Source organism: Ambystoma mexicanum, chromosome 9 (genome assembly GCF_040938575.1).
Source record: "Ambystoma mexicanum isolate Mex_15411 chromosome 9, UKY_AmexF1_1, whole genome shotgun sequence".
In the NCBI taxonomy this organism is placed as follows: domain Eukaryota; kingdom Metazoa; phylum Chordata; class Amphibia; order Caudata; family Ambystomatidae; genus Ambystoma; species Ambystoma mexicanum.
Window position 1 is genome coordinate 873,400,563 of NC_090931.1, and position 26,779 is coordinate 873,427,341.

A 26,779-nucleotide genomic window follows, 5' to 3' on the forward strand; every position below is an offset into this window, starting at 1 on the left:
ACTGTGGTCCATTTGGCTTTAAAAGAGGGCTGTGCCCCTCTTTTGGGCAGATCACCTGAAGATGTTGGAAGGAGTAGCAAGACGAACTCAGCATTGGACCCTGGCTGAAGGCACAGTCTGCTTTACACCTTCCACTAGTGAAGGGAATGCCGGGACCTGCAAATTGGAAGCAAGATCCCTCCCCTAAACATCTCCCAGGGAACAGAGGGAGATACTGAATCCAGAGGACCCTCCAGCAGCTCCAGAACCAGTAACCAGCCAGCACATAGCGTGCCCTGCTAGGCACTGCAGCAGGCTTCCTACGTGGGAAAAGCCAGAGAGTCGCTGAACCAAACTAAGGACAAAGCAGCTGCCTGCAACACTCTCCTCAACTTTAGGCTGTCTGCCTTAAAGGACACAAGCCCAGTGAAGAAGATAGGAGGAGTGCATTGACAAGCATCTACTGACGTCTGCCTTAAAGGACATTTTCGAGCCAGTCGAACCCCTCGAGCTGCAACCGACTGCACCGTTGACTTTTGTTATGCCACAGTCGTTAACACTGTCTAAGATGCCTCAACAGGTGCTTCAGACCCGCCAACCAGCACTGAGACCATTCCTGACCCCGAACCGCTGTGTAGACCAGCCTGCAGCCTCCCGTCCAGCCTCGCTCACTGTACTGCCTGCCGCCTGATACCCGCAGCTGTCTCCCACCTGGAACTCTGTCACAGAAGCAGCCAAGCGCCCTGAAACTGACTCGACCCTGTCGAGCATCAAGAAATTCTGCAAGCACAAGGTACATTGTGGTTCTGTCCCCCTAGTCCTTTTCTGAAAGCCCCTAGTGACATTTTATGACCCATTGCTCCCTTTGTGTGAAAACCAAGTAACCTTGAACTATTGTGATTAATTACTTTACCAACTATCCTCCTGTCAGTATCAAGAGTGCATTCCTTTTCCTTCTTTGAAAACTGCCTGTCCTCTGCATTCCTTTACAGGGTGGTTTGTATTTTGTAGTGTGCTAGAACAGTCTGTTGTGGTAATAATAAATTAGATATTTTTATACAACCTTGACTGGACAGTCCCTTTATCATTGTGTAATAATTGTATTTTTGCTCTGTTGCAAATAACCAACGATCCGTGTCATTGCGGAGACAAGCCAGCCATTCCATCCATGTTACCAAAATTGGACAGGAGGTTTATAATTTACTTGTGTTTCCAATCTATTCAGATCCCATCTGTTATACTAGAGGTGTGGGGCTGATTGATGGTTTAGAAACCAATATTGTTCCCATAACCACTGGTGCCCAGAAGTTGATTAGTCAAACTAGCCTCATTCCAAGTGGCACTTGCTATGTCTGAAAACACATACTTTATAAGGTTTTTGCTGAATTCTGCTGATAATAGGGGACATGGCTGGAGCAACGCAAGGCCCTAATTTACGTGAGTCACGGCCAACAAACAGGACACATAAGACATGTTTAGAAACCAATATTCATCCCTGGACCACTGGTGCCCTGGATGTTGATTTGTCATATTGGTGGCAGGCAGTCGGATCAAGTTGGAGATCAAGCTGCTTATTGGAGATAAAAGTACTGTTGCCGGCAACACCGCTAGGTATTGTTAAATAATCATGGATCTTGACATAGAGACTGTGAAAGGAATGGCCATGGATGTCCTACGTGTCCTCTGTCAAGATAGAGGACTTCCCCACAGCACTAAGGTTAATAATCCTGAGTTGCTGACTAGCCTCCAAGCTTGGGTAGAAGCGAGGGCGGTTGGGGAGAAGACCCCAGGGGGCGAGTTAGACCCTCTGTGCCCGAATGAAGAAGACCTTCCGGGACTGGCAGTTGAAGATGATGAGGAAGATAGCATGAGAAGTGTTTCTCCCAACCATCCTGTTGGGGGCCGGGGTGGTTTCTCAACACGGTTGAGTGTCAGTGAGGCCAGGGGCTAGTGAGGCATCCTGCAGGTCACAGGCCTCGGCACAGCCTTTAAGTGGCTCTGTAATTGTTCCCGCTGTAAAGGAGGTAGTGGCTAGAAAGCTCCAGCTAGAGATGAGACTAGAGCTAGAGGAAGAGAAACAATGGGACAAGGTCACCATAGAGCTGCACAAGCTGGCTCTTGAAGAGAAGAAGGAGACCAACAGATCCAGCTCTAGCAAAAGCAGCAGTAGTGGCTCAAACCAGAGTGCCTGGGATAAGCCCCGGTGGCACATCCCCAAAGACTTAGTGCAGGCTTATGATGTTGGGAAGGATATTTTTGACTGATCTGAAGCACTCAAGCATTCAAGCTGGCTTTTCAGCTACAGGAGGTGGACAAGGTACTGTGGGGTGCAGCCCTGATGACACTTACCGACACCAGAGACTGATGCTAATCTTCAGTTAGCTCCCGAGGAAAGGCCCATTTATGAGAGCATGAAAGCGGCCCGGCCAAGGAAGTTCTATAACACCACAGAACAGTATCTCAAAAACTTCAGAGATCTCAGAAAGAAAAGTGGGGAGACATTTATAAATGTCTTATAAATGATGTCTGAAAACACATAACATTATAAGGTTTTTGTTGAATTTTGCTGATAAAGGGGGAAATGGCTGGAGCAACGGCAGGGCCTAATTCATGTCAGTCGCGGCCAACATACAGAACACATAAGGCGGGTGAATCTGGTAACTACTCTCTAACGAATCTTAGTGCTTGGATGCATCAGGTGGTTTTAATGTGCCACTCCTTGTGAAAGTGTTGTTTGTCTGTGCTTCTTAATGGGCATTTACGCCTCCATACCTGTAACCAATCTTCCCCGCAGGGGACTGACCATTTGAGTGCAGCTCTAGGTTTATAACATAGGCAAGCCTTGAAAAACAAGTACAATCCCCGTGCTCAGTGCACCTTTTCCACAGTGTGAGCTGTGCACATTTTTTTTTGGCGACATGGGTGTATGATTTTGTGGCGCCTGGTGTGTGTGGAGACGCTGCATTTCTGCATCATTTGCTTCTAATGTACCTATCTAAAGTATGTCTTCTCTCTTTTTGTCCTGAAAGCAGGGATTGTAGCTATGTGTTCTGTCAGGAGGATAGCTCAGGGGCAACGTGTTTAAAAGAACAATTATAATTTATGATTTGGAGAAAGGGATCCATTCCGCCTGCTATAGGAAAGAGGAGTCCGTCACGCTATATATCACCAATACATACATAATGAATATACTGTGTCGCAGATAAAGTAGTCATGGTAGAGAGGTGCTATGTAGGATTTGTTTGGGTTCCATGTGTTAATATCCCTGCTAAAATATTGCCATACAAGAATGGCACCGTATTTTTGCAGCAATATTAACCCATTGAACCTGTGGGGGACACCCCTGCAATCCCCATATTATTTTAAAGGGAGTGGGGGACACCCCTACAATCCCCGATCCCATTTACCCCAAAAATGATCCCCACTAATAATATCGCATATGGCCGTTCCCGACGACCATATATATGGCGATATTCTTGGTGGGGATAATATTACCTGATACCTTTGTTTGGCACATCTCTATCGTTTACACCATCTTGTGGCACTTTTTGTATGATGGCTGAAGTCCTGCACTGTTGTGGCCAATCACGGTGAAGGACTGAGGCTTGGTGATGGTAGGAGATGGAAATCCACCATTCCTCCCCATGAAGCTTCCTGTCCGAGTTTGTGATGGTGTTCTCAGGGCAGAGGGATCAGTGTTCTAGTGGACCTTCAGTTCCCGTCACCTTCCAGTTTGGGTTTGATGAGATGATGGGCCCCATTACGAGGAAGGCGGTAGGGGGTTAACGGGGCCAGTATTATGCCTTATTATGAGGTCTCCTCACGGGACCCTCTAAGGATGCCTGGCTTTACCAGACGTCCTTAGCGGGTCCTGCGAGCGGTCCAGGATGCTAACAACGGGCCCGGCATTAACGGGCCCGTTGTTAGCATGCTCCCCATTCCCATTGAGCCCTCTGGGGGCTCAATGGGAATGGGCATGTACCGGGTCTGGGTTCCCTGAATTGGGAAATACCGGGCGCTCCAAGGTTGGAATGGCCCGGTATTTCCCCATTCAGGGAACCCGGAGCCGGTACCTGGAATGGGGGTAGCCATGCCGCAAATAGCGGCATGGCTACCTCCAATGTCGTAATGAGGCCCGATGTGTATGTCTGCGTGAGTTCTTGAATAGTGCTGCCAGATGTGAGGTTAGGACATCTGGAGCGACGGACAGCTCCTCAAAGGAGGGTGGTGGTGTGTGTCAGTGAGGCTGGAGCAAGGGTGCACTGACCATTAACCTAACAGGCTAATAACGTTTTGCTGGCCGAATAAAGGCCTCGAGGGCTTGTGAAGTGTGATTGCCGGATTCCTCGGTGGCGTAGTAGGCACCCCAACTCCTCCGCCACCAGACCAAGCGCTGCCTCTAAAGAGAAACATCATGGCTGCAGGTGCCATCCCAACCTGCCCCTGTGTTGGAGCCATTTCTCGGCTTGCAGTGTTAATAAGGGGTTTTGGATGGCCGGGTAACCAACCAGTGGCGCCCATGTGTTTCACAATAAGGTCCACTGAGTAACGCACGACAGAATGGTTGGAAAGGCAGACATTTGGCACATGCATTGTATTTACAAGTGGATATTAACACAACATTGTACATAGAAAAGCATAACAGGTAGTCAGAATCCAAATGCCTGCCCCTTACTGTTACCGTCCATCATGGTAATGCTGCGGCTGTGATGATGGATGTGATTGGCTATGTCAACTGCCAGTCAAAAGTTCGTGTTTTGGCCATGTTGTATCATTACCCCATGCAGGGCTGAATGCTGCTGCAGGTGGGGAATCTGCGAGGCTCCAGTGGGCAGTTGGAATGGAAGCTCATCAAATGGACTATAGTGTGCAGGCCCTGACCTCACTCTCAGGCATAGCGGGACCTGACACAGGCTTTGATTGCATAATGTAGGCTAATGGAGCATAACACGCTCATGGCCAAAAAGGCAGGCCAAGGCATAAAAGACTTAAAACATGGCAGTACAAGGCATAACAAGGTGTGAAAAGTGTAACAGACATAACAAGGGACCATCATGCCATACTCCCCCAATTCCTACCAAGAGGGCCACTGCAGGTAGTTCCAGTGTTGACTTTCTCACGTTGGCACAGAGATATTTTCTCTCTCTCTCTCTCACTCTCTCTTTCTCTCTCTCACACTCTCTCTTTCTCTCTCTCTCACCCTCTCTCTCTCTCGCTCTGCCACATTACGAGCTTGCCGGTCCGGATCAGGGTCGGCCTTAAGGGCAGCAACGGCCTGGGCGAATTGACGCCCCCCCTCTCCCTCCTGCGTGCCCCTGGTTAACAGGGGGTGGGGCACAAGGGGGCAGAGCCAGGATGGGGCACTTTTTTTTGTTTTACCCTCCTCGCTCCGGCGAGGAGGTAATGATATTAATAGGGCGCGTCAGGAGCCCATTGTCAATGAATGAGCCAGCCGCCGCCGGTGCATTCAATGACAATGAGGCGCCTGCCATGCCTTCTGCCACCACGCCAGCTCGGGGGAGCCTTTGAAAGACTCCCCTGAGCTGGCGTGGTGGGGGGCAAATGGCACCTTTTGTCATTAGGGGTGCCCACGGCAGATGGGTGCATTTAAATAAAATGTGCCCGCTGCCACGGGCGCATTTGTCGGCAAAAGGCCGCCTGCCACGCCTCCTCCCACTACACCAGCTCGGGGGAGCCCTTGAAAGACTCCCCCGAGCTGGCTTGGGGTGGGCTAATGGCGCCCTAGGGGGCATGGCCCCCCGGGCGGTCGCCCGGCACACCCCCCTAAAACCGGCTCTGGTACAGATACAACGGTACCGGTAAGCTTGCCGGTACCGTTGTATCCGGACCGGCAAACTCCGAGTTGTGCTCGCGGGTGCCTTTATTCCGCCAGGTCTGACCTGGCGGCATGAAAGGCACCCGCGAGCACAGCATGTCGGATGCACCGGCACCGATGATAACGGTGCCTGTGCATCCGGCTTCCCGATTCCCATTGAGACCTATGTGGCTCAATGGGAATGGGGAAGAATTTTTCCTGGCGCCCAGGAATGGGCAAATACCGGGTCCGGCAAGACCGTAATGACCCGGTAATTGCCCGTTTCTTGGCGCCAGAAAAAATGCAACTCCAGCGGCAGTTGTGCCTGTTGTACAGGCATGGCTACTGCCGGCGTTGTAATGAGGCCATTGTGCACTGTATGCAGCAAGGAAAGGGTCTAGCAGAAAAGAGGATACGGCTGCCCGAGAGCTGCTGGGATATAATAAACCTGAGGCATCCATTTCACCTTTCGTGGGAGTCTATATGGTAGCAGACATGCATTCCTAGGCCGGTAGAACTTTCATTCATCGCCAGGTTTTTTGCAGCTGATTTTTGGATGAAAAAACTCATCGGAAAATGGGGGGGCGGGGAAAGGATATAAGTGGTAGAGGGTTGTGGGGAATAGGTAGTAGTAAAAAACTGGGAAGGTGGGATTGAGGTTTGAACCCTCCCCCCAATTAAAAAAAGAATACATTTGAGGAGTTTTTTTGGCCAACAATCGGCGGCAAAAAACGAATCAGAAAAATCCCCTGTAATGGAATGACATAGAGCCCCCTAGGCCATGGAAAGAGCGATAGTGGATCCTCTGCATCTAAGCTACACCCACATTTAGCCCTGCAGAGTCCCTTGGCTGGCAGTCCCTCCCCCAGTCATGGATGCAGAACTGTCATTTCATTCCATTGCACGTGCCAACATTGTAGCTGTGCCATTCCAGGTATCTATGATGGATTGTTCCTTCTTAACCACTCTGCCCTGTTCCCTGATGGTGTGCGTCCCTCCTCTTGGCTTTACTTCATACATTGACTCTGCGTGTTGCCAATCGGGCTGGGGCGGGTTGGTCTCAGGTATTGCAGCACGGGATGGAGGGGTATTAGCCATGCAGAGCCTTGAGCACAGCGGTTACAGGCATGCACGATGGCTAGTGGCTAGTAAGAAACAGTGTACCTTCTGGGCATCGCTGGGCAGGTCATCGCTGGAGGAGCTCAGCACCGGTCTCGGTGGGACCTTCTTCTCCTCCTCTTCTGAGGAAGCACCCTTGTCGCTGATGTTGCTGGCGAGCTCACCCAGCTTCCTCTTCAAAGTCACCTCTTCTATGTCAGCGTCTGTCTGCGGCTCAGGACCTGGGGACTGGAGGTGAGTAGAGTGATTATGTTATTCAGTATTTAGACTGCACCCATCACTACCGCTGTGGTCTTAGAGTGCCTGCCCGTATCCGAGAAGTGGCGTATTGAGACCCCACCAGGGTGTCATCAGACCTTGGACTGTGGATATAAAAGAAGGCGTGTTGAGAGTAGAGGAGGTGATCACGCGCAGACACGATATGGAGAGTGGGGCTGTGTGAGGGTTGCTGGGGCCTCTTGCTGGGGAATGGTAATGGCTCAGTGGATCTATCTATCTATCTATCTATCTATCTATCTATCTATCTATCTATCTATCTATCTATCTATGCATCTATCTATGCATCTATCTATGCATCTATCTATGCATCTATCTATCTATCTATCTATCTATCTATCTATCTATCTATCTATCTGCCTTCTATCTATCTATATAATATCTATCTATCTATCTATCTATCTATCTATCCATCCATCTATCTATCCATCTATCTATCTATCTATATGTCTTCTATCTGTCTGTCTGTCTATCTATCTATCTATCTATATGTCTTCTATCTGTCTGTCTGTCTATCTATCTATCTATATGTCTTCTATCTGTCTGTCTGTCTATCTGTCTGTCTGTCTGTCTGTCTTGTCTATCTGTCTGTCTGTCTGTCTGTCTATCTATCTATCTGTCTGTCTATCTATCTATGCATCTATCTATCTATCTATCTGTCTGTCTGTCTGTCTGTCTATCTATCTATCTATGCATCTATCTATCTATCCTCCATCTATCTATCTATCTATCCATCTATCTATCTATATGCCTTCTATCTGTCTGTCTGTCTGTCTATCTATCTGTCTGTCTGTCTGTCTGTCTGTCTATCTATCTATCTATCTATGCATCTATCTATCTATCTGTCTGTCTGTCTGTCTATCTATCTATCCATCTATCTATCTATCCTCCATCTATCTATCTATCTATCCATCGATCTATCTATATGCCTTCTATCTGTCTGTCTGTCTGTCTATCTATCTATCTATCTATATGCCTTCTATCTGTCTGTCTGTCTGTCTATCTATCTATCTATCCATCTATCTATCTATATGCCTTCTATCTGTCTGTCTGTCTATCTATCTATCTATCTATCTATCTATCTATCTATCTGTCTGTCTGTCTGTCTGTCTGTCTATCTGTCTGTCTGTCTGTCTGTCTATCTATCTGATTGGACACAGTCCCGTGGGATGGGACACAAAGATGGAGCACTGTTTAACCAGGTTCTGTGTGGCGAGGCTCTTCGATGTAAACCTGCATACTGAGAAGACCAGCAGTAGTCAGGTGGGCCTTGATCACCACAATCTTCTACATGCGAGAAGTACTAAATAATGCACCCCCCCCTCAGAGAATTGAGTACTACAGGTTTCCATATGAGACAGGATATCTTTTTCATTGAAATGGTAGGGGATGCCTAGAAAAGCTCCAGCAGAAGTGGGGGAGGGGGAAGGAAAAATAATAAAAACATTCAAATGGCCTAGAAACCATGGGCAACCATGGGCACTGTGCAATGCTGCGTGTAAGGGTAAAGCTGGAAACCACGTAGGGTATGTGTGTCAATGGTAGGGAGGTGTATGTGTAGATTGGATGGGCCTGGTGGTCTTTTTCTGATGCCCAAGTGTTTCTGGAGTTCCAGACTTTCTGCCCAGCACTATTGTATCTCTTTTTGTAACTTCCCATTATCTCCGGGAGCCCACCCCCGCATGCCCAGACCTGCGTACCATCTCCCACCACCCTTCCTCTGGGCCTGTCTGTGCAGCGCCTTCCAGGACCATGGTCTCGCCCGGCTTTGTTAAGGGTTCAGACTTCAGCTAATTGCCACCTGTCAATGGACCGAGCACAAAGGGCCGATGTGTCTCACCACCCAGCTATCCTCCTGCACCGCTAGACTCAAGGAATTCCATAAAGGACTGACTCAAAGAGACGTTTCAGAATCAGGTCTCGCGTTATGAATGGACGGGGATGCGAGAATTCCAAAGCTCATCGATCGGCAGCCATTTGCAGAAGCCAGACCTCGGATGGTGGGGCCATTGCAGACAGCCCTGGCTTCATCTAATGAGTCAGGCGTGACAGGGCAGGCAGGGGGGTAGGAGAGCGCTTCCTCCTTTTTGTGAACTGCGACCCTTTAGCCCAATGTGTGAGGTGTTACTGTTCCCTCAGTGTGTAAGATGGACGCCCTTATGTATATGAAGAACTCATGCTCAGCGTGTGAAAGCCTGGTGCCTCTCCTTTGTCACGTGTCCATGCCAAACGTGGGATACGTTGACCTCAATGTTTACATTGTTATTTGTAACCTGCAAACTATGCCTCAAGGTGTCAAGTCTGCTTCCTTCCCCCAAAGGGTGAATTATTGCCTCCTTTTATCAATATATTCAGCAGGAGCCCCTGCTGCTCGTTTGCAAGCCCCTCCTTTTCCCAGACTGGAATATCTGGGCCACATATCAGTTTGGTGGCACGGCCTCGGGATGGCAAAGGTATCATAGTCAATGCGATGCCCACATCCATTCCGCCCTTTCTAAAGTGAGCGCGGGACACATGCTGCCTGGGTTACCTCAGATTGCGTCTTGTGTTTTATATTTTTAGAGGTGTATTTGACTTCTTAAAGTATTTTATACATGGCGCCATTAAGAAGTCAAGTACATCGCTACAAATATAAAACACAAGACTGAATCCGACTACGGTTGGTTCCTCAACAAAAGTCCAGGCGGCACCTGAACCTAGCAGCCCCATTTTTTGAATTTTCACAAACCGACTGACCAGTAGGTATGAGTCAACACTAAGTTCCGCTGCCAGGCAACACAGCTAAGTAAATACTACTTTTTAACGAATACAGAGATGGCGCACTGCCCTCTACTCACTAGCTCACTGCCTGTGGAGAGTTACATTTCAGGGAGGCAGGTTGTTCCCCAATCTCTCCATCTTTAACCTTCAAGGGGACATTGGCTGAAGTGGAGTGGCCTAACACCAAAGGCTTGTGTATGGGGACTTTGTGCTACAGGGCTCTCTTCATTCAGGTGGTCTCATGGCAACAGTGGTGTGAACATACATGAATGCACAGAGCAGTATTTAGGTTGCTCATTCCAGTGTCTTGAGATATCCTAGGACAGCTAATATGGTTGGTGAGCACGAGGAAGGCAAACTAGACTTCTCTCATCTTTACACAAGTTGTATTGTTTTGGCACTTGTGGATAGCTCATTGGTTAAGCGCTTGCATCTGATATGGGGCCAGCTGGGACTTTGCAAGTTCACCCCCTGCCCGGGATAACCCAGTTCTTCATCCATGCGAGGTCGATACATTGAGAAGTTGAGAAGCAAGTTCACCCCCTGCCCGGGATAACCCAGTTCTTCATCCATGCCAGGTCGATACATTGAGAAGTTGAGAAGCATTCAGTAGGTAACAGCAAGAGCTATATTTACAGAGCTTAGTAGTGGGAGAAGGAAGCGATACATCAAGACTTGATAATGTTAATATGATGGTATGAATACACTTTAGGACAATAATAGGGGACCGGTGGGAGGCTGGGGGGCACGCTAGGCACCAGGGGTGGGCGCAGAGGAAAGCCGCCCCCCTACTCCCTTCTTGGCTCCGCCACTGCCCTCAGGGATGACCCTGCCAGTTCAATCCCCTACCCAGAATGCTAAGAACTGGTGGCGCATGTCAGAGTGACGTTGCTGCTAGACTCCTACAGGTTAAGCCATGTGCCATTACAAAGTTCTGTGTCTCCGAAAGGTTTTGTCTTTAATGTCAAAAGGCAGCCGGGCGCACAACATGCTCTCTCTTAGGGTTCACTTACAAAGTAAAATGCACTTTGACTTGTGGATAGCAGGCAAGAGGAGAAACTTTCTAAGAAGTGTGTGAAATGTATGCCACAAGAACAGCTGCTTAGACCAAGTAACGAGGGCATTAAGGAATTATTTCTCTAAAAGATCCCAGCAATAGTTTCGAAGTGTGTGAGAAGACACATTGGTCGAGAACAAACGATCTCCCTAGGCTTGGAAACATTTGGACATTTAAGAAAAAGACCCCTGAAGACAAGGTGGTAGTTGACCAGGCCATTAACACTTCTGCCTGAAAAAAGCTGCCAGGCATTGCCCCAAAAAAGACTTCACCCGTATGCCTTCTGGACCCACGGGAGGTGGCACAAATGGCACAGACACATGGTAACATTGTGAAGTGTGTTGCTTGAGGCACACTCAGATGTACACCAGGGAGATGATCCATTTGTAGGTGTCAACTGTGCAGTGTAAATTTGTGGGTGGCATCCAATTACATTTCGATATGAAAGGTTTCTCTGTTCACGTGAGGGAGCAGGTAAGGGCACTGTGAGCTTGCTGGACGCTGAGAGCAGCACTGTAACAGTTTGGGAGAAGCGAATGTTCCCAAGGGAGAGGGATCAGGAGAGCCACCTTGACCTTTAGTAATGCAAGGGCTGTGCCGATCATGGCCGAAAGGTGTTGCCTTTGATATGAGTCCAAGGAAGCAGCTCAGGTAGGTGTAGGTACACATTTGCAAGAATATCCTTTTCCATAACTTGGGTGGCAACCAGAGCTATTGAATCAGTTAGCATGATGACCAGCCAGAACCAGAGCCAGAGCCAGATCCAGAGCCAGATCCAGAGCCAGAATTAGGCTGTGTGGCCTGGAAATCTCACACTGCTGGAAGCACTGCACAGTCCAGAATCATGTCCCGCTCCCTGGGGGGCTTTCCAGAGCTATGGGTCAGAAATTGCTCCTCCGATAGGACTGCAGGAGCACGCAGGTGTGCGCAGGAGTCCACTGGCATCAGGGAAAAACAGCCGTTTTTTTAATGAAGGTCCAGAAGAGCAGAATCTGACCTTGTGGATATCATAACGAGATCATAAAAAAGGTCAATGTTAGGCAGAAAACGTCACTGTGCATTAGAAATGACCTTGTCTCTAAAGAAATAAATGCGTACACCCTAGTTCACCAACAGGAGCCCGCAGTTCACTTACCCTGTGTATGGACACAATGCAAATTAAGAAGTCTTCTGATAATAGAATCTCCTTAGTGGGCAGGTATGCATAGGCAGCCTCTCTGTGGGTGCGAAGGATGCTTCTTAATCATCTTAAAACGCTTTATTCACTGGCATTTTGCATAATGGTTGGTGTATATATTGGTTCGGGAAGATAGCTCAGCAGCAACGTGCTCACCTTGGAAGCAAGATGATGCAGGGCAACACTGGTTCGATCCCGGGTCTGCACTTAGAAACCTCTGGGTATTAAGTGCGTTATAAGTAACCAATTATAAATGAATCCCCTTTCTGTTAATATAATTAAATATGTCAGAATGCAGCAATCACACTTAAGTTGAGGAACGTACGTGGCCAGTAATGACCCACCAGCCTCAGACCTTGATGAGGGTTGTGGCCCGTTATGGCCATGTAGGCACTCCGACTGGGGTGTGATAGCTATTTTCACCTTCGGAGATGGGCTCTGCGTGTATTGTAGGAGGCCAAACACCTGAGGAAAAAAAAATAGCTGCCGCCATAGAGAAAAGGGGCTTAGTCCCTTTTGCATTTCCATGGCGTTAGCGGGAGGAGCGCCGGACCAGAGCACAAGGCTCTGGTCCAGCAGGTAAGTGAGGAGGGAGGGAGGGGGGCGGGGAAGGTTTCTTTTTTGGTGTGTGGAAGGGGGGCATAGGGAGGCAACAGGGAGATGCTCCCTGCTGCCTCCCCACAATCAAGATTGCGCCACCTGAGGAAAGGCCTGGGGTGACTGGAAACAGCGGGCGGTACACTGTGTATTCTCGCCTGCTGTTGCAGCCACCTTATAGGCTGAGCGCCCTTCCCTGGGTGCGAATGTCCTTAATGTACCCCGGCATAGATAGAGGCCCAGTGGCCTCAGGTGTCCGGTGCAATAGTATCCTCCCTTTCACTCCACTCCTCTCTGAGGTGTAAACAGGGCAGCGTGGACTCAGTCTCAGGTGAGTGTATCCCGAGGAAAGTACAAATAATGGGGCTACAGCTGCCCAGGGGCGCTCTTCCTCTTCAGCTACAAGGAGACTATGAAGCTGGCAGTACTTGTTAATTAAGGGTAACGCCCACAATAATGGAGCTACAGCTGCCCAGGGGCTCTCTTCCTCTTCAGCTACAAGGAGACTATGAAGCTGGCAGTACTTGTTAATTAAGGGTAACGCCCACCATGTAAGTGGTCTTAAAGTGCTGAAAACTACGAAGCCTCAGAAGGGTGATAGGCCAAGGGCCTGCTGAGTGAGAAAGGAGGTTTTGATTTGGTTCCAAAACTTTTTGTGGTCTCTATTTTTCTGATATGGAGCAGTGGGGTTCCATAGTGCTATAAGTAACAGTTGTACCTTTATCCAACTGAATGCTACCCTAGAAAAGAGAAAAGCTGGGTGAGCCTTGACATGGATCCCACACTTTCAGCTTGCTGGAAGATGTTTTTAGCAGTTGCATTAACCCCCTGAGCTATCACGGTGCACTAAAATCAGTATTTGTACAGGGCCAATTCAGCCACTAAACGGTATGATTTTGGGAAAAAAGAAACATGCATTACAAATATGAAAGGAAGCAGTTTGTTTAGAGAGACCCACACATGCAGGGAGCAGAACACGCTGGAAAGCATCAGAGGGCAGCACAGATAAACCAGCAGAAGAACCTCACGCAGCAGCCATTACCTCGTCAGAGTGCCCTGAAATCTTCTCCTCCAGTCGGTTCAGCATCCGCTCGATGGCAAACATGCGCCTATTCAGGTCGGTCATCTATGAGAGAGGACAGAGAGTAGCACAGGGCGAAGGACCAGAAACCATCACCAAAGACAAAACACCGGCCCACCAGCGACACCCAAAAACAACAGCCCCCGTCCTGGCACCCTAACCACCCTCATAGGGTTTGCAAGGTTATTACAGGAAGAACAATCACACAGGAAGGAAAGAAAGAACAAAAATCACAGAGATCCCATGGTTCATTAGATGATTCCAGTGAAATGGCGAAGACCTCAGGATCAATAGATGACATAGCACATATAGCACACATAGCACACATAGCCCCAGAAGAGGAGTAAAAGGCCCCCAGCATATGGAAAACCAAGGTCAGCGACGCTGTAAAAATGGGTTAGCCCCAAATGTTAATTATTTTCTTAACCATGGAAGTATTTTCCAGTCCCAATAATGTTTACCTTTGCGAGGCAGTGATTGTTTGGCAGTGGGGACGGGCGAGGGTCTGAGGAGTGGAGGACAGCTATTTGGAGAAGCTTTTGGGAATTAGGCCCATATTTCAGGACAGGGAGTTCTGGACTTCCTGCATCATCTCAGGGATATGCACAGTCGCAATCACCGGCCAATCCGAGAGCCTCCCTTGAGATGAGGGGCGCGTGTACAGTCTGCATTGTAGACTTTAGGATTGTGTCATATATTTAGAGGAAACAGATATCCCTACCCCACCCCCCACAGGAAGCCTCATTAATTTTCTTAAAGACATACTGAAAACTGAGCCATGGGCTCATGCTGCTGCCACTTCTGGGCAAAGTGATACATAAAAACAAACAATTCCTTTGAAAATGTATGTAACATTGATAAGTTGATTTTAAATGTCTAATGCTTATTTGATATGCGTATCCGGGAGTCTTACCTATGACAACTGAGTAGCCAATAGCCATTGTGCGCAGTAGCCAGCCTTCCAGTGACAGCAGCACTGAGCGCTCTCAACTGAAAAGCTTAAAAAGGACCTGGCCTCAGTTGGGACACAGAGACACTAATAAGTGATTTTGGAGAGGAACACACGTGAAAACCTTTGACAATAGCGTTACATTCTTTAATTCTAGCTTGATGTAATCATTTTGGGGCAGATTATTTTTTTGTAATAATCTTTATTGATAGTTTGGGTTTGCAATAGCACGTTTAAAATCCCAATATGACATTAAAGCAGAATACTTGGGCCACATTTTATAAAATGTGCATATTATTAGAGGGCACCTGAGACCAGCTCCTCCATTCTCCTTGCCGCCTATACCCTTCCAAGCTGGGCAGGAAGCTTTCTAGTTACAGCATGCCCAGTCCATGGGGGAGCAGGTATTACAATACATGTATTAGCACCAAAGCCCACCCTGCTCTTGGATTGCTTTGGTGGCGCTGCTGTCGGAATTAAGTTAGCTGATGTTTGGAGGTGAGTGCTGCAGGGGGAGTGCTAAACTTTGGTGCTATCATTTGATTAAAAACTGTTCTTTTTCCTGTTTTGCCATTAAAGATCTGGGTAAACTGTGATAGGATATCTGAAACTACTTGTTATGTAGGAATCATTGCATTTGTGTTGCCACATATTGGTGGCTGCTGTATTTTGAGTATTTTTCCTTTTTCATTAAATAATAAATTAATAAATATCTTATTGATACACACCGGCCTAGTTCCTAATCCAGTGTGACACAGAGTGTTTGTGAAGGCTGGGTGCGAGACAGGTTGGAGGCCTACTCAAAAGAATCTGTGCTTTATTAAAAATAAAGCGCTTTATTGTATGCCAGATTCATTGTCGGTGAAGGAGTCCCTGGCTGGAGTGTGCCGTGTTATAAATCGTGACAAAGTGGGTGCTCGTACGGGATTGAGTTTAGAGTTTTCACCCGTGACAGTCCAACACAGCAGACTAACCCATTGAAGGTAGTGTTACCTTTGGTGGTTAGAAAGCTGTGTTACACTGTAAAGGCGCCATCCAAAAACCTGTACCATAGGTATCAGGACCGTGTATCAAAATAGAATATTGTAAGCATAAACTAGGCAAGAGCAGGGTAGACATGTTTTCCTTGCATAGATAACCAAATGAAGAACACTCTTCATAATGAGCACCATGGAAATTAACATGGCTAGGCAGCATCTTCTGTCCAAGTTGTTCATTAAATGGGAATGGGCAGAGCAGGGGCAGGAGGCATAGCTATCCAGCATGATGCAACAGGTGACCTCTATGAACATGGATATGTGGCAGGACAGTGGCTTGTTACATGAAGCCCTGACTTCTACGTGACGCAGACCACCAAAGATGAACAGATTAATATGGTGCAGCTAACTGCGTACATGTACTTCCACATGATAGTCATGGAAGAAAGATACCAAGAAAGTGTAATATCTGTGCAAAATCAGTCTAAGCTTTTAAATCAAACACAGAGTGAGTTAAGACACGTAGAGTAGAAAATGCGAGAGGGACAAAATTCTAAGTTGGAATTAGGAAACCTCATCAAACAGCTAAAGGACGAGTTGGCAGTTCAGCAACAAACTAACTCAGAACAGGAGGCACAATTGTCTGCACTGAAAGAGGAGTGCCAGGAAAGGGTTGATTCCCTGAAAGAGAGACAACTACAATTGAACCAACAAGTGACATACCATAGAGCCTGCTCAGACGAGATAAACACTTTACAAAATCAGATCAAGCAATTGGAAGAGGAGAATAATAAATTAATCTTTCAAGAAGTCCATTCCCAAACAGATTTTGACCAGGAAAGCCAGAAGTTAGGCACTATAAAACTACAGAGAGATAACCTGACTGAACAGATTGGCACCCTGTATCAGGAAAAAGATGCCTTATGCCAGGAAGTGTGCAAATTAAAAATAGACCTGGAGAAAAGTGAGTCCTGTTTTCAGGAACTGACTATCATAAAATTAGAGAATTAGTGACAAGGTGCGCGCTCTGTTGCCAGTCAAGTTCTCCTGCATTAACTTCTCCTCCAAATGCATGTTTTCATGACTCCATCAATCTTCAGGGAGGCTGTGTTTCTTTGCTTTTTCAGGCGTGTCTTCATTTCCTTTTCAGGTGTGGAACGTTAATTGAATCTAAGGATTCTGGTACTTGTATTTTTCACACTTAATTTTTCTTGCAGGTGGCTGGAAACAACTGCCTCCATACTACAAATTTTCCCCTTGATGGGGGGAGAGTAAAAGCCATGGTTGTGGCTCTCCATTGTAAGGCATGATGGCTCTGCTGCTGCTGCTGCCTTTTGAGCCCAGGACTCCTGGAACAATGTTTAAGAATTAGTGACAAGGCACGCGCTCTGTTGCCAGTCAAGTTTTCCTGCATTAACTTCTCCTCCAAACGCACATTTTCATGACTCCATCAATCTTCAGGAAGGCTGTGTTTCTTTGCTTTTTCAGGTGTGTCTTTATTTCCTTTTCAGGTGTGGCAAGTTAACGGGTCAGGGGGGATTCAATCAGATGGGTACAGCCCCAGGAAACCTCCCTCCGAACTTCCCTCAGGAGGGCAGTAATCTTCCACCCTCTAGTTTAAGTTTCTTCCCCAGGTACCCTCAAAACTCCAACATTCAAAACAACCCTCCTTTCTCTCCCCGCTTTCAGGAGTCTAGACCACCAAATCAGGGAGAAGGAAGACCAAGAATGGAGGGGCTACCAGGGAAACCTTCCAAATCAAGGCTACTCTGGAAGAAGGGATAGTTATCCGTCCTGAGAGCAGCAAAGATTTGACTCAAGACCCCCATGTCAGCCAGAGAGGGTGTCACAACTGGAGCGCCATGTCCAGAGCTTGACCCAAGACCTGAGTCGCGTGTTGAGGGCTCAGCAGAACACTCAGATGAACATGGCTGCCCAAAACAGCTCAAACCCAGGGTCTGGCACCCTGGAACAATGACGGGGAGAGAACCCCGACAACCAGCAGGTTCCAGAGGAGGGGTCTCAGGAGGAAGGGGGATGCAAATCCCTAGAGGAAGCATCCTTCCCCACCTGTGAAAAGCCCCTATAAGCCTCTGAACCTGACCCCAAATCTCCTACCCCCGAAAAGTTGCAACCTAGGGAACAGAGGGTAAGAAGGAGAAACACAGGGACAAAGAAGACACATTTTGTGGAGGAAGTCTGCGTCCTCCAATTTGAAGGGGAAGAATACTTGGAGGATTCTGGAAAGAAAGTCTTCTCGTTCAAAGATGGGGGGGATTCCTCCCAAAAAATAATGGATCCCAAAAGACCATAACTCAGACTGGGTCGGTATGGGGACTGACCTAGGACCGCCTATCCCTGAACCCCAAAAATGTCATCCAGAGAACTCAGAAATGTATGAGGGATCCTCCCCCCAAACCTGTTCATGTAACTGTCTCATGGAAAAGGGGGACAGCACAGAATCAAGGGAAAAGGGGGACTACAAAAGCTCACAAATCTCAGGATGCCAAATTGTCTTCACAGATTCCCAACTCCGACACAAAAAACGTCCCAAGATCCTATGGTGTCGGAGTCCAAAATAAAGAAATTAACTGCCCAGCTGGCCCAAAATGCCCATTTCCTTTGCCCCCTAGAGGAGAAAGAAGGTAGGTTTTATGCCCCCGTCCGGGTGCAAGGGCAGTGTGCAATTTCAGCGCTGGTGGACACCGGATTCCAAGCCACTCTTCTGTCCAAAAGAGCATTTGAGCATCTTAATTCAGGAAGGGGGGGAGTCACCAAACTCCCCTCACACCTCTTCCTGGACAGCTCAAGAACTTCAAAGGGAATGACATTCCTGTCGAGGGGACTGTGGATCTGGAGATCAAAATTGGGCGATACAAGGTGAAACACCCGTTCATAGTCATTACTCCAGAGGGGACCCCCTGTCTCTTAGGGAATGACCTAATTCAGAGCCATGAACCCTGACTAACCGGCCAATAAAATTAAAACAGAGCACTAACTATGTAAGCCTAAATGGCACATGCCACATGGTTGAGCAGCGGTCTGACAAAATTGAGTTCCATGTTAGGAACAATCAAGTCCCTGACATCACTGCAAGTGCTGTAAGACAACACACTGGTGATAGGAACCTTTCTCCATTCCTGAAAATCAACCTTCCTGCCAGTTTTAAGTGATATTCTACACTGGAAGGAAATACCCTGACATTTTATACTGATTCAAAATTTGAAAACCGAGATCCCATGATAAAAAGTAATGAGAAAACAGCTCAAAGCTTGGCCGATATTCAGAAAAAGGGTGAACAGCTGTTCCTCCCCATTCAGGTAAATGAGGGGGGGGCCTGTTCTCGCCAGAGTATGCCTGAATTGTGAGGAAAGCTTCATCAGCAAAGCGTTATTCAGGAAACTCCCAAAAGATCAGACCATTCCCACTGTTGAGTCGGTTTATCAGTGGGTATGGGGTCTGCAAATCCCCTATTCCAAACATCTCCTGCTTAGCAGGTGCATGCTAAAATTTTCTATTTCTGGTAAAAGCATAGAGCATAATTGTTGGGTCATGCAAGATGTCCCCTCTGCCTTCTACTTAGGCTGTGACATTCTCAATCGATTTGCAATTAATTTGGACCTCATTAATTGGCAAGCCCGTTCCCAACTGGCGGGTAACCCCAGGGGCTTTGACAATCCTGAAAAAGCCATCGGTCAGCTCCATTGCTACGGTAGGAAGTTGAAGTTCAAAAAGGAGAAGAGGTCACCATCCCAGGCCTGGTCTGACAATTCACCATCCCCCTAAGAATTAAGAGAGCAGGACATGTGGCTGATTGAAGAGGCCCATGAGGGTAGAGCCCAGGAATCCTCCAAAGGATACCGGTAAGGAACTGGAATCAGGATAGAAGAAAATCATATTTGCAAGTTATTGTCGTTGTAAATTCCTTGTAAATCTTCTGGGAAAAATGTCTATAAAAAGTACTAAAACTTGTTTTTTTCTATCTTCTATTAGAGAATTAACATCCTTAAATTCCAGACTGGAGAGGAACGCCCGTGGACCTGGAAGGGAAGGAAGGAAGGAAAGAGGGTGCCACACCACACTCTCCAACCCAAAGACGGAAGGGGATCCTGGAGTGCCACCCCCTGATGAAGGAAAATTACATCGAAGGAAACCCCACTCTGCCCTACTCTTCCCCAACAAAAAGCCATGGAAGAGCACAGGGGGTGTGGGGGGGAATCTGTGGGGTGCATTTACAGGCCCTAAACAGAAATCCCTGTCACCTGAAAAGCTGCATTAAACATCGCCACCAAAAACGGCTGTTCTTTGCTTTCCCTGGCACATGTGTGGCAAAAGTTAAAACATTGCACCAAGAACGACTCTGTGTTTCCATTTATTCCATCTGAATGACAAAAAGTGAAACATTTCACCAACAATGGCCCTGAATTGCTGTCATTCCATCTGAATGACAAAATGTTACGCATTTCACTGAAAACGGCCTTGCGTTGCTCTGATTTCATCTAAATGACAAGAAGTATGCACTACATGTTTGACTTTTAATTCACATGAGGAGCAAGAAATTCAACACTCCAACTCGAAAACAGCTTTGTTTTTCCTTATATGTGAACTGCAGCACTTTAAACGCAGCAAATGAAAAATGACTTTCAAAAGCCACAGTGAAAAGACAGCACAGCTTCAGTGAAATCTGTTGTGGGGGGAGGTTCACTAAAGCAAGGTACATTATGTTTTCCCCCATAAGACTTCAATCACCTTTGAAGTGGCCCACCACTCTGGACAAACCAGTTTGGTCTAAAGCTTGAAACTTCACAAGTAAAAGCCCCGCTCTCACTGAAAGTCGCACCTACCAGTGAACCATTCCGCAGTAACATGTGATGTGATTAAGGGTGACATAATTCCCTGCTCTGCCCGACTTTAAGGCAGGGGCTCAGGGGGGACAAAGAAAGCAAAGGGTGGATGGAGCATGACTAGGAGTGGTGAGCCCTTTCTGCACCCCCTACTAAAGATGAACTGACAAACTTCAAAGAGGGTCATAAAATCTTTGGTTGCAAGCTGACCCAGGAAGACAGTGGGCTGTGGGGGATGATGCACTCAACCCACAGAGAAGGACAGATCCTTTCAAGTGACAGTTTAAGATTGATTTCAATGTAGTTTTTTTTTTGCAGCACTCAGAATAAGAAATCATTTTGTTTTATGCTATTTCTCCATGCAATTTCTAGGCTATTTTTAGAGACTAAGTGCATGTTCCTAGGACTTTGTGGACTGAAATGGCCAGTAAAGACTTGTTTCTGGCTGATTTAAAAATGGGACAAATATGGCTGTTGGTGGAAAGATGGAGATGGACATTATGAATATGCTTGATCATTTGCAGATTTATAACTGTTATACATTGTGTGAAAAGGACAAAAATGTGCCAAAATGCTATGCTACATCGTACGGATTTGGCAACCGATTTATCTAATTCCCCATGAACAGCCACAACTGCATAGCTGGTTCACATGGCCGGAGCGAGTATAAGTATGAAGTTATGAGGCATAACTTAATTTTGCTAAAATGTTGACTAGGGAACTGTAATAAATGCCAAAAAGACAGATGGTGCTCTCTCCTCTTGAACCAATAATGCCAGGGGGTGGAGAGAGGAATGGTAAGCTGACCTATCCAAGGGCAGGAGTAATTATAGAGTACTCCCCCTAGATTGTAAAATGAGTGATGTCATTTGTGCTATATAAGGGGGGACTGTACACAGGACAGACACACAGACACACCAAAATCTGGGGAGGATGGAGAGGAGGCAGCTGAACCATACCAAGGAGAGTGCAGTGACCAGACGCCTTGCCTAGCAGTCGAGAGTGTCCTGAGATCCAGCTGGCTGCCCGGAATCACATCCAGGAGAGTGCAGAGACCAGGCCCCTTGCCCTAGCTGTCCAGAGTGTCCTGAGATCCACCTGGCTTTCCAGAATCCTAAACCAAGACGTACTTTGTAAGTAACTAATAACCCCAGCCCTAAATTGCCTAAACCTTTCCCTTTTTGTAACATTGCATCCAATATTTCCCCCATTGAAACCCCATTGAAACCCAATTGAAATCCCATTGAAAGCCCCAAATTGCCAATATAATTAATTCACCTTCCCATGGAAGAATCGGTATTAGCATGTGTATGTTAGCGGATTCCCTTTGATAAATCTCTCAGTTGTCTGTATAAATGCATAGCATTATTTTGAAGTAAATGAATTAATTCCCCATTGAAATTCATGTTAAAAATGGTTGCCATTCGAAATCAACAATCTTGTCAAGTGTTTTATTTGATTATTATAGTCATTAAAGTATTGCCTCAAAAGAATGAGTCTCCGTGTACTGAAAACCGAATTTACCTGAGTATTGTGTTCATTACGCCACAAACTCCTAATTTGCATCTGTCCTGTTAAAAACCCAAACCGTAGTCCCATTGAGTGCAACCTCTGTTGCCTAGAGTCTTATCTGTTATGTGTCTCTGTCCTTGCTTGTCCCTGAAAACCGATTTCCGATTTTGAAAGCTAAATCCCTTCCCTAGCTGCTTGTCATTGTGAACCCTACTGTAAAATAAATTTCCATTTGCCGTTTGTATTTTTCCCTTTTCGTTCTTCTTTGCCCTGGTGTGCTGATTAGTAGTCTCAAGCTTTACTATCTCCTCAAGTGTAAGCAAAACTAATTTCCTTTCAATCTGTCCCCGAGTAGTTGTGAGTACCTATGTGAGTAATAATCAAAATCTGATTCTGCTGTTTTGCTCCAAAAATGGGTTTTCACTTTCTTTTCCGGCTTCCCATTTTGGGGTGGTGGGCTTCATTCCAAATCTGATTTTCTCTCTCTGTCCTTACTCCTTGCCACTGCCTTCCATTCAAAGGAATTAAGTTAGCTGATGTTTGGGGGTGAGTGTTGCAGGGGTTGTGCTAAACTTTGGTGCTATCATTTGATTAAAAATTGTTCTTTTTTCTGTTTTGCCATTAAAGATCCATGTAAGTTGTGATAGGATATCTGAACCAATTGTTCTGTATGAATCATTGCATTTGTGTTGCCACATATTGGTGGCTGCTGTATATTGAGTATTTTTCCTTGTTTATTAAATAATAAATATGTTATGATATGATAGGTTATTTATCACGCTCTTAATACCCAGAGGTTTCTAAGCGCGGACCCAGGGATCTAACTTGTGTTGCTCCATGTCGTCTTGCTTCCAAGAGGAGCACGTTGCCGCTGAGCTATCCTCCCGGGACAATCTTTTTGATACACACGGCCTGGTTCCTAGTCCATTGTGACACAGGTTGTTTGTGAAGGTTGGGTGCAAGACGGGTTGGAGGCCTACTCAAAAGAATCTGTGGTTTATTAGAATAAAGCGCTTCATTGTACGCCAGATTCATTGTCGGGGAAGGAGTCCCTGGCTAGAGTGTGCCTTGTTATAAACCATGACACTTCAATTAGAGGAAAACAGCTGGTCTTAGATGGATTGGTTGGCATAAAAGGGCCCTCTTACCGCTCACCCTCATCCTTTTTGGATGTCACAATCATGTTCCATTTAGTGATATTATTCCAAGAAGATGCTAAAGACTTCATACTCATCCAGGATTGGCTCATTTCATGGAACATTGACCAATCTGCACTACATGTCCTGCACTTTGACTTTGTTTGACAAGTCAACATATGCTGTTCGTGGACTGGCCTTACTGTCTACAATTGGCGCATACTTTAAGGTCAACTTTAAAACCCTGCTCCGAAGCTTTCATATTTCAAGTTTGCTTGCAGTTAATGCTGCAAAAGTAAATGGACAAATAGGGACAACTCGCAATAGAAATTTCATCTGGATGATTAAGGGCGAGAGGTGTCCCAAAGTTAACTCTTTGGGGCCTGTGCGCAGCTTAACTCAGAAAGGCTGGCAGTTTGCCATTAGCTTGCCACAGAAATGGCCACATTCAGTTCATCAGACAGCAACACCATGCCAGGGCTTTGAAGACTTGTCTTCTGAGAGAAGGGACGCCTCACATGCTGGTGAGTTCAAGTAAGCACTTTATCACTTTTCGATAAAATCTATTAATGGAGGAAAAAATGTAATTCATCACCTCATCACAACCATGGGCCGATGACGCAGCAAGAAAGCGCTGGCAAATCATTGCTGCAGGTAAGGGAAGGCTTAAGTTTTGGGGAATCCTCGTTTACCGCTTGTGCCACGTGACTGCGCTCAGATTATACGTGCATAAAAGTATGCTCGCTGTTTCCGCATCTTGGACGGGGTGTTGCTTCCAATTCCAGTCGAATTAGCTAATGACGCAGCAGGTGCTGGAGAGTGGGCCTGGAATCGTGGACCATCACTAGCTGCTGCTGAACCCACGTGTCCGTATTTTAAGATCAGGTGTGCCGTTAGGAGTTTGCTAGAGCTACTGTTTTCTTCCTGGTGTCACCTGGAGGAGAATTCTAAGTGATTTCTAACTTTCACTTCCGTGCCAAGATGGCGGCGAGCGGTCTAACTGCAAGAGCCGACAGTACGTGTGATCATTACTTGAGGAGTTACGGGCATTTATTTGGGACGCACATACGGGCATTTATTTGGGACGCACAGCGCGACGCACATTTTCCCATAATCGGGGCGATGGCCTGATTTTTATTCTAGGCCAGCCGGCTTTGGAAACACTCTGTCCTGGGTGATGTTGAGGACTTTTCCTATGTCTCGTGTGGGTAAGCTGCACTATACGTGAGCATTACAAATGTTCCTTCAAGATGAGGAGGATGGCAGTTGCATGGGGTGTTCATAAGGGCCAGATCTGCGGATGACAGACAGACCAATTTCCTCCAGTGATCACTGTTAATACTCCATTAAAGGACTGCATTACTTGGAGGTGAGTACGAGAGTTGGTGTGGTGTCGTCACCGTATTACTGAAGAGAGGAACAGTCCTCTCTCTCTGTTATCACTTGCCGAGTGGGCTGCGTCCCACGTGTCAGGAAGGGGAGGGGTTACCGCGCAGAGCGGCGGTTAGTGTCAAGATTCAATAAAGATAAGAGGTGTTGCACCCCGGCTCCTGTGTTGGCCCATTCCTTGTGTGAGAGAACGGCAGGGAGTGTGAGGAGGTCCACCTAAGGGACACTACAGTTGGGTAATCCACTGTACCTGTCTGCTTGCTTGTTATAGAGCAGCCAGAGTGACTAGCGTGACAGTGGCTGAAAAGACAGCCCAGAACGCTGTATGGCTTTCTTAAGGTTTATGTATTGGTTATGTGTAATGCACACTATTCAGCAAAATTGTGTTTCAAAGTGCATCAAGCCAAGGCGGGCATCGGTATGAGGACGAAAGGTATAACACAAAAACGAAACGTTCTTAAAAGGTCTTTGAAACATTTGGAACGTGCAAGTGAATATAATGTGGTTTGCTTTATAGACCGGAAATGAGTCACCACATCCCCAGAACTAAACACATTCGATAGACAGAACTGTGGTAGTGGGGTACCCTGCAGGGCAGCAGGAGGAAATGCTTTGCCCACTCAGGGAAACAGATATTGCTACAAAAAAGCATTGGCAAAGCCAACGGTTTTTGATTTTAGTAGGCATGGAAATGGCATTTGCCAGCCCCTGCCATAATGGTAGTCCCTGGCCATTAGACGGCAACAAGTGGCAAATGGTGTGCGTACCTGGGCATATGATGGCATCTAATGTCGATGAAAGAGCCAACACTGTTGGATTTGCCAATGCCTGCTTTTGGCAGGCTTTCAATGCACGGAACATACGCAAGGGCACGTATTGCTTATAAGTGAAGTGGCTGAAGGCACGCTAGATTAATATTTTTGTATTACATACTCTGTAGACTGTTTAGAAATAACAATGGCAATCCTATAAAAGTCCACACTTTTATGCTGGTGCGCAACAGAGCTAGCTCAGAGAGATCCCACAAAGGGGGATTTGGGTGGGGAGGGTGGTTAGTGGGTAGGGATGGTCATAGGGTGTAGAATGTCCATAGTTGCTCAATGTGTGGGTATAAATCTAAACACCACCCATGGGCAGTGCCTTCCTCCTGACATTTCATCTCCCTTCTAAATGCACCCCTTTGCCAACAATTTTGGCTTATAAGTGGTGCCAAATACCGACATAATAGACATATCTCATAAGGTACTAATGGAGACGGGTATAGGAGCTTCTGAACCACGATAATGATAGTTCATGACTGTGAACCAATTGGAATGTTAACAAAAGTGTCTTTCGGAAAAGCTGTTTTAGATCAGATGCTGTTCAGTGCAGACGCTGGTTTAGAAGCAGAGCAACTACTGAAGTCCTTGCCCAGGGCTAGGGATCCTCACAGTAAAGGAAAAAAACGGATACAATTCGCTGTTTGGTATAAAGTACATAACATTGATCCTACGATTCTTTGGGGACATAGTACCCCTGTCTTAAGTGGCACCGTCTGCCCTGGTGCTTGGGGCTCTCCAGAAGACTTGGGAACATAGTCTGACTGCTCAACACAGGTGCCAAAGAAATTCTAGTTTTCTTTCTCGCCCCCTGCCCTCACCATAAACGATTGCACCTAAGGGTGGGCCATAAACCTTTATGAACTAACTGTGAGGATGGCACTGTCTGGGGAACCATCAAAGATTTAGTAGCAGAGCTTCTAGCATTAAACTTGAGTGTTGGCCATGGCACTGGGGCCTAGTGGCCTTGCTTTTGGGTGCGGTGTGGCAGTGCCAGTGTGAGTCCCTGGCAGTGGAGTAACTTTGCTGAAAATGTTGAGAGTGGGGAACAGGACTTCTAAAGGAAAGGGGCCCCTGACAAATGAGAGGGACAAATGGTGTGCCGTGAAAGTCGGGGGGGGGGGGGTAGGAGGTGGCAAACATCATTGTCCCCCCCCCTAAAATTATCCCCAGGTTCCCTGGATGACCCCAACAAAGAACTGGCTGGTGATTGAGTCACACAGTCTACGTCTGTGTTTTGGCCAACAACCCATAATTGTATGGAGGAGGTGTGAGATGTGCTCTCCCACATGC

At 46.8% G+C, this 26,779-nt stretch overlaps 1 protein-coding gene across 3 annotated transcripts in view; it reads right to left on the reverse strand.

The window, feature by feature from the left end:
- MLPH (melanophilin) overlaps nucleotides 1–26,779 on the reverse strand; it is a 532,938-nt gene that overhangs the window by 176,389 nt on the left and 329,770 nt on the right. For 2 of the 3 annotated variants that reach the window (XM_069615982.1, XM_069615980.1), the window contains 2 exons: nucleotides 13,823–13,906; nucleotides 6,959–7,141 (listed from right to left, as the gene is read on the reverse strand). In XM_069615982.1, the coding sequence (XP_069472083.1) occupies nucleotides 6,959–7,141; nucleotides 13,823–13,906 (267 nt within the window). The remainder of the gene's footprint in view (nucleotides 1–6,958; nucleotides 7,142–13,822; nucleotides 13,907–26,779) is intronic. The other variant, XM_069615981.1, reaches the window with a different exon arrangement.